The 8,326-nt window shown below is 45.8% G+C and overlaps 1 protein-coding gene across 6 annotated transcripts in view; it reads right to left on the bottom strand.

Moving 5' to 3' along the window:
- The window catches only part of LOC126397831 (NACHT, LRR and PYD domains-containing protein 12-like), a 34,063-nt gene that overhangs the window by 16,715 nt on the left and 9,022 nt on the right, over positions 1 to 8,326 (bottom strand). For 4 of the 6 annotated variants that reach the window (XM_050056820.1, XM_050056819.1, XM_050056823.1 and 1 more), the window contains exons 3-6: positions 7,821 to 7,919; positions 5,500 to 5,598; positions 5,094 to 5,254; positions 3,157 to 4,978 (exon numbers count right to left, since the gene is read on the bottom strand). In XM_050056820.1, the coding sequence (XP_049912777.1) occupies positions 3,157 to 4,978; positions 5,094 to 5,254; positions 5,500 to 5,598; positions 7,821 to 7,919 (2,181 nt within the window). The remainder of the gene's footprint in view (positions 1 to 3,156; positions 4,979 to 5,093; positions 5,255 to 5,499; positions 5,599 to 7,820; positions 7,920 to 8,326) is intronic. The other 2 variants (XM_050056822.1, XM_050056821.1) reach the window with 2 other exon arrangements.

The following is an 8,326-nucleotide window of genomic DNA, read 5'->3' on the forward strand; positions in this document are numbered from 1 at the left end:
TGTATTTCTATTTCTACTTTGCACGGAGCATTGGAACAAAAACAATTTCCCCCCGGGGATTAATAAAGTATTCTGAATCTGAATCTGAATCTGATGGCATGTCAAGTTTTTAAGATTAATTTTTTAGGTTAAGGCCACAAAAACACGCTGTTAGATATGGAAAAAAAACCCTCATGGTTCAGCTTGAAATAAGTACGGTTTGAACTACTGGACAGGATCTTAGGGTGCAGCCAGGAAGAGGAGGTGGTCCAGTTTAGAGACCTCAGAATTGCGTCTCTGCTCTTTGCAGATGATGTGGTTCTGTTAGCTTCACCACACCATGACTTCCAGCATGACCTGGGGCGGTTTGCGGCTGAGTTTGAGGCGCTCAGGACGAGAGTCAGCACCTCCAAATCTGAGGTCATGGTTCTCTGCTGGAGAACTATGGATTGTTCCCTCCAGGTTGAGGGAGAGTTACTGCCCCAACAGAAGAAGTTCAAGTATCTCTGGGTTTTTTAGGGGCTGTCCACACATGAGCTTAATGCAGAGGTGGAGAAGTACAGCTCTTTCAGTAAAAGCACTAATAACTTTGTGTGGTCATCTGTTGATGAGCTGCAGTGTGATATGTCCAGTGAATCCAGGGATTATATATTTTGTCTGGTCTGGAAACACCTCAGGATCCTCCAGGAGGAGCAGGAAAGAGTCACTGAGGAGACGGACAACATGAGTGCTTTGTTCAGCCTGCTGCTACAGAGACCCTGCCCCGCTGAAGACATTGAAAATGGATGGATGGGGACACCACTGGACACCACAGATAAGTTGTTCATTTGCGCAACTTTAAACTGAACATGTAAGGCATTTCCTTTAACCTGAGCCCACTAAAAATGGCTGCTGTGGCCTCCTTTGATCTTCAGACAAAGGATAGCCAAACGAACTGAGTTTCCCAATGTTCTCTGTTTGTCACACCCAAGTGTGAGACACTGCAGATGGAGCCATTCTTCAGTCACTGTTGGTCCCTGTGGCACACGACTCACCACATCACTTGGTCAATGTAAGGGGAAAGCCTACATTCTACAAGCCTACATAGTCTCCACAGAGGTGTGTCATCTCGCAGCTGGAGCTGCTATGCCCTTACCTCACTGTTTCTCACCTCAGCTCCCAGCAGGAGCTGCAGCCTAGCTCTCTGAATGTGGCCTGCTCCAAGGAGACATAGAAGTCTTCTTAGTGGCACAGAAGATTAGACAAGATAGCATCAGCAGCTACGACAGTCTGCAAACTAACTTCACAAGCGAAGGTGTAACAAAGCCAAGATTACTCTGAACTGCTACCTCAAAAAGGATAAAGAGCAACAAGCCTCATCTTACCTGCACAACTGGAATACAGCAAAGCAAAGACTGCATCTGAGCTGAACCTTAAAAGCCCGGCTCATCCACCACGGACAGCTGCCAAAAGCACCACTCCACCCCCCCCTTCTATGGAATGGTTAAGTAACAACTGGGCACAGCATCAGTACAACTGTAAAGGTTAAGCAAGACTGTTTAACTTCTGTCAGTGTGCATACGTTGATTTGATGTTATTCAATGAGTAATTGTTGTGATCTCTCTGTTGTCAGGTTATTGGGTAGCTGGCTTTAACAAAGCTAAATTGCTGTTGGTTAGCTAATTCTTCACACAGACCTGAGGCCTTGAACGCCACTAAACATTATACTAACCTGGCACCTTCTCACAACACAGATCACACACACAGACTTGAACTTGAAGCTTCACACATTTCCATTATTACATTGTTCCCTTACTGACATCGGCCATCTTCTTGTGGCTCTCTATTAGACTTGGATGGTAAATGGACCTGCACTTGTATAGCACTTTTCTAGTCATTTGACAACTCAAGGCGAGGCTACCATACGAGATGCCACCTGCTACTCAGGGGTTTATAAATTCGTACAATTTGGGGTTCAGTATCTTGCCCAAGGAGACTTTGACATGTGGACCGGAGGAATCGGGGATCGCTGCCACTAAAGGGTGCCTCACTGCGCCAGTGTCAGACGCCAAGTGCCACCGATGAAGCACAGGTATTTGACGAGCTGAAAGTGAAGGTTGAATAACAATGTTACAACCGTACAAATCTATCTGCCTTTAAAAACAAATGAGCAAGCCTCTGTTCAGGTCTTATTAGACTGCCTCAATGACATCCGATCTTGGATGGAAGTCAACTTTCTCTCCATGAACAAAAATAAAACTGAGATTATTTTATTTGGCCAACAAAATCTGTTAGATGGGTATGACAGCGCCATTGGCACCCTTAAGTCTCACTGCCACCCTTTTGCAAGGAACCTTGGTGTTATTTTAGACAGTGACTTTAGGTTTGATAAGCAGATAAGCTCTATTGTCAAAACGAGCTTCTTCCAGCTAAGACTATTAGCAAAAGTAAAGGCATATCTCCCCCGAGATTATTTTGAGAAAGTTATTCACACCTTTGTTACATCACGCCTAGACTACTGTAACTCTTTGTTTGTTGGTCTTGACCAGTCAGCACTGCGCCGTTTACAAGTAGTCCAAAATGCAGCTGCCCGCCTGCTGACTGGAAAGAAACGGCGTGATCACATTAGTCCTGTCCTTGCATCTTTGCACTGGCTGCCTGTTAATTTTAGGATCCAGTTCAAGGTTTTATTAATTGTTTTTAAGTGTTTAAATGGTCTGGCACCGTCTTATTTATCAGAGCTTGTACAGCCTCACAGTACTTCTAGAGCACTTAGGTCGTCAAACCAGCTGCTCCTGGCAGTACCTCGGTCCAGACTCTCTACTCGTGGGGACAGAGCCTTCTCAGTGGCGGCCCCAAAGCTGTGGAACAGCCTACCATTCCAGGTTAGAGCTGCACAGTCTGTTGAGCACTTTAAAACATTACTGAAAACCCATCTTTTCTCCTTGGCGTTCAGTCCCTGCTAGGCAAGAATCCTTGGCTTTTACTCTTTTTACTTTTTTATTTCCCTTTTTTTAATCTAATTTTTAGTTTTTTAAATTGAGCCCTTACTATTTCCTTTGTTTTATTTATTATGATATTTGTGTATGATTATTTTATATTTCAATAACTGTACAGCACTTTGGTCAACTGAGGTTGTTTTTAAATGTGCTTTATAAATAAAGTTTGACTTGACTTGACTTGACAACCTGGACTCACCGAGCCTTTCTGCAGTTCCTCACAGCTGTGATGAGTCTGAGTCGTCCCTCCCATGATGTGTTGTACTTCTCCAGGTCCAACTCATCCAGAACCTCCTCTGACATCTGCAGCATGTAGGCCAGAGCTGAGCAGTGGATCACAGAGAGTTCCTTCTTGAATCTGTTCTCTGACTTCAGGAACTCTTGGATCTCCTGATGAACTGAGTGGTCGTTCATCTCCGTCAGACAGTGGAAGATGTTGATGCTTCTGTCAGGAGAGATAAACTTGGCCTTCATCTCCTTCAGGTTGTTGATGGCTCTCTGGATGTTTTCTGGACTGTTGTCTGTCCGACCCAGCAGACCTCCTAACAGTCTGTGGTTGGACTCCAGAGAGAGGCCATGAAGGAAGCGAACAAACAGGTCCAGGTGACCATTTTCACTCTCCAGGGATTTCTCCATGGCTCTGCTCAGGAACTCATCCAGAGATGGGTAATGGTCTTCACCATAATCATCATAATCATCCTCCTCCTCCTCCCCCAGGAAGTGCTCCAGTACTTCTGTCTTACTGTTGGTGAAACAGTGGAACAGGTAGACTGCAGCCAGAAACTCCTGAACGCTCAGATGAACAAAACAGTAGACTGTTTTCTGGAAGATCACACACTCTCTTTTGAAGATCTCTGTACAAACTCCCGAGTACACCGAGGCCTCTGTGACATCAAGACCACAGCGCTCCAGGTCTTCTTGGTAGAACATGATGTTTCCTTTCTCCAGATGTTCAAACGCCAGCCTCCCCAGCTTCAGAAGAACGTCCCTGTCAGCCTCCGTCAGCTCCTGTGGACTCGTCTTGCGTCCCTCAACATACTTGTGCTTCTTCCTCTTTGTCTGAACCAGCAGGAAGTGTGAGTACAGGTCAGTCAGGGTCTTGGGCAGCTCTCCTCTCTGCTCTGTAGTCAACATGTGATCCAGAACTGTAGCAGTGATCCAGCAGAAGACTGGGATTAGACACATGATGTGGAGGCTCCTGGATGTCTTCATGTGTGAGATGATTCTGCTGGACCGCTCTTCATCACTGACTCTCCTCCTGAAGTACTCCTCCTTCTGGGCGTCAGTGAAGCCTCGTACTTCTGTTACCCTGTCAACACATGCAGGAGGGATCTGATTGGCTGCTGCAGGTCGGGAAGTTATCCAGACCAGAGCCGAGGGAAGCAGCTTCCCCTTGATGAGGTTTGTCAACAGCACGTTGACTGATGACTTCTGTGTGACATCAGTCACAACCTCATTGTTGTGGAAATCCAGAGCCAGTCTGCTTTCATCCAGGCCGTCAAAGATGAACAGAACTTTACAGACAGCGAGCTCCTCTGCTGTGACCTTCTGTAATGTTGGATGGAAAACACGGAGCAGAGTGAGAAGACTGAACTTCTCATCTCTGATCAAGTTCAGCTCCCTGAACGAAAGCAGAATCACCAGACTGACATCTTGGTTTTCCAAACCCTCGGCCCAGTCCAGAGTGAACTTCTGCACTGTGAAGGTTTTTCCAACGCCAGCGACGCCGTTGGTCAGAACCACTCTGATGTGTTTCTGTTGGTCAGGTAAGGCTTTAAAGATGTGCTGACACTTGATTGGAGTTTCATGGAGGGTCTTCATCTTAGAAGCTCTCTCAAGCTGCTTCACCTCATGTTGGGTATTAACCTCTTCACTCTGTCCCTCTGTGATGTAGAGCTCAGTGTAGATCCTGTTGAGGAGGGTTTCACTTCCTGTTTCATCACTTCCTTCAGTCACACGTCCACATCTCCTCTTCAGACTGATCTTATGTTCATCTAAAACCTCCTGCAGACCAACGTCCACTGGAAGAGGAGAAAACGTTGGATTTGAACAGTCAGATCTCACAGTGAATCTAAACTGAAAAACAAATCAAGAAAACAGAGTGTCGTGCTTCAGCAGACAGATGGACAGTCTTACTTTGTACAGTGCTGCTCTGACTGGCTGTCTGCAGCTCAGCTCTTGTTCTGGATCTGTCTTCAATGTGGGACCAGAATGGTTCCACTGGTTCATCAGGAGACTCTCCCTGTCCCCAGTGTCCACAGCTGGTAGAGACTGGATCCCTCAGGACATCCTGACTCCTGTAAATGTTATAGAGACGGTAACAGGCGGATTAAACAATGCAGCTGAAGATCTTTGAAGTTAACAGAAGAAAAACAAGAAAAGCTGTGTAAGAGTCAAATCATGATTTACTAAACTTAATGTGGGCATATGTAAAAAGTTAAATGCTTGCTGACAAAGCGGCGGTATTTGACGACTTCAGAATGAGAATGGCATGGATCAGAGCTTCATCACTGTCATCATCATCATCGCAGTAGAAACGTACTTTGTGTGTGGGAGCTGATCACTGAAGTATGGAGGTGAATCTTTGGACCAGTCACTCTTCACAGACAGACGGCTGCTGTCTGAAGACTCAGACCTGATCCTGTGGAGACAACAAAACACTCTTAAGGCTCATTTCTTCTCCTGTTTTGTACGAAAATAGAACATGAACACATGAACACACTGACACATGAACACAGGAACATGAACACATGAACACACTGACACATGAACACACATGCCTGTGGATATTCTCATTTATCCAGGTCATAGTTATCTCAAGGCAATTGAATCAAACACAACTGGACTTATTTTTGTCTTAGAAGATGTTTCACCTCTTATCCAAGAGACTTCATCAGTTCATGCTTGTCTGACTAGGCTGGAACTAGTCCTACAAACTGGTGTGGAAGCACCCAGGTATTTAACCTCTGCGGAGGTCTTCACAAGGCCAATGATGTCACTGGTTCGTTAGTGCTCCAATGGTGTGTCAACAGTAATCGTTGGAGTCGTTAGAGTCACATGAGGCCATTTGTGAACGACCATTGTTTTCAGAGGTTAAACTGTTAAATCTCCTGGGCAAGGATGAAAGGACAGCATTATAGGTGGGGGATAGGTGGTGTCGCAGACCTCCTCCTCTATTGAGAGATGGCTTTTCCAATTTCACATAGATGGCTTCTTTTACACCTCTTTCAAACCAGTAGTTGGCATATCTGGTCTGGACTGAGCTTGGTTCAGTCATGACAACACCCTCCATGACAGAACCAAGCTCAGTCCAGACCAGTTATGCCAACTACTGGAGCTCTGCCTGAGCACTACCTATTTCAAATACAATGGCAATTTTTACAGACAGAAACATGGCTGTGCCATGGGCTCACCGGTATCTCCCATTGTGGCTAACCTGTACATGGAGGATGTAGAATACAGAGCCTTGAACTCCTCTGAGGGAACAGCACCGAGCCACTGGTTCAGATATGTGGATGACACATGGGTTAAAATCAAAACTCAAGAGGTACAAGCTTTCACTGAACACATCAATTCAGTGGACAGAAACATCAGGTTCACAAGAGAAGATGTTAAGGAGAATAGTTTGCCCTTCTTGGATTGTGACATGCACATTACAGAGGACAGAGGCCTCCACATTGGGGTATACAGGAAACCCACTCACACAGACCAATACTTACTGTTCGATTCTCACCACCCACTGGAACACAAACTAGGTGTTATCAGGACCCTACAACACAGAGCTGATGACGTACCTACCAGCACTCAGGCCCAAGGGAAAGAGCATGAACATCTGAGGGAGGCTCTAAAAACTTGTGGTTACCCCAGTTGGACCTTTGTGAAATCAGCAGCCTGTTCCAGACAGAACAAGGTGGGTGAGGAAGAAAAGAACAAGCGCAATAACATTGTCATCCCCTATGTGTCTGGGGTATCTGAAAAACTCAGGAGGATATTCAGCAAACACCACATCCCTGTGTATTTCAAACCCAGTAACACACTCAGACAAAGACTGGTACACCCAAAAGACCGTACACCACACACTCAGAAGAGCAACCTAGTGTACGCTGTCCAATGCAGTGAGGAATGCCCAGACTTGTACATTGGTGAAACAAAACAACCACTAAACAAACGCATGGCCCAACATAGAAGGGCTAACTCGTCAGGGCAAGACTCAGCTGTCTATCTACACCTCAAGGAGAAAGTACACTCCTTCGAAGACAGCAATGTGCACATTTTGGACAGGGAAGACCGATGGTTTGAAAGAGGTGTAAAAGAAGCCATCTATGTGAAATTGGAAAAACCATCTCTCAGTAGAGGAGGAGGTCTGCAACACCACCTATCCCCCACCTATAATGCTGTCCTTTCATCCTTGCCCAGGAGACTTAACAGCTTAGCCTCTGAAAACAATGGTCGTTCACAAATGGCCTCATGTGACTCTAATGACTCCAACGATTACTGTTGACACACCATTGGAGCACTAACGAACCAGTGACATCATTGGCCTTGTGAAGACCTCCCCAGAGGTTAAATACCTGGGTGCTTCCACACCAGTTTGTCAGACTAGTTCCAGCCTAGTCAGACAAGCATGAACTGATGAAGCCTTTTGGATAAGAGGTGAAACATCTTCTAAGACAAAACTAAGTCCAGGTGCATTCGATTCAATTGCCTTGAGATAACATGAACACATGAACACAGGAACATGAACACATGAAGTTAAATGCTTGCTGACAAAGCGGCGGTATTTGACGACTTCAGGATGAGAATGGCTGGGATCAAAGCTTCATCATCGTCATCATCATCATCATCATCGCAGTAGAAACGTACTTTGTGTGTGGGAGCTGATCACTGAAGTATGGAGGTGAATCTTTGGACCAGTCACTCTTCACAGACAGATGGCTGCTGGCTGAAGACTCAGACCTGATCCTGTGGAGACAACAAAACACTGTTAAGGCTCATTTCTTCTCCTGTTTTGTACGAAAAAACAGGCTTAGTGGTAGAGCAGGCGCCCCATGTACAAGGCTGTTGCCGCAGCGGCCCGGGTTCGACTCCAGCCTGTGGGCCTTTGCACCCTGGTACGGTGGACGTGCTGACGTATTGCGGTAAGCGAGTTGTGTCATTTCCGGTGTTTCTGTGACAGCGTCTCTGTACTGCTCTGGTGAATTCTACTAGCCTGTTTTCTCACTTCAGTTGCTTTAACGTTGCTTTAACGTCTACTTCAAGTCTTAACCCACACTAGTTCTGTTTAAGCACTTATAGCTCTCCTCCTTTCTACGACTTTCTCGCTAATCTCTTAGCTGTTGTTTGCACGTTACTAGTCTTGGTAGCTACAT

The sequence above is a fragment of the Epinephelus moara genome, chromosome 11 (genome assembly GCF_006386435.1).
Source record: "Epinephelus moara isolate mb chromosome 11, YSFRI_EMoa_1.0, whole genome shotgun sequence".
Taxonomy (NCBI): Eukaryota; Metazoa; Chordata; class Actinopteri; order Perciformes; family Serranidae; genus Epinephelus; species Epinephelus moara.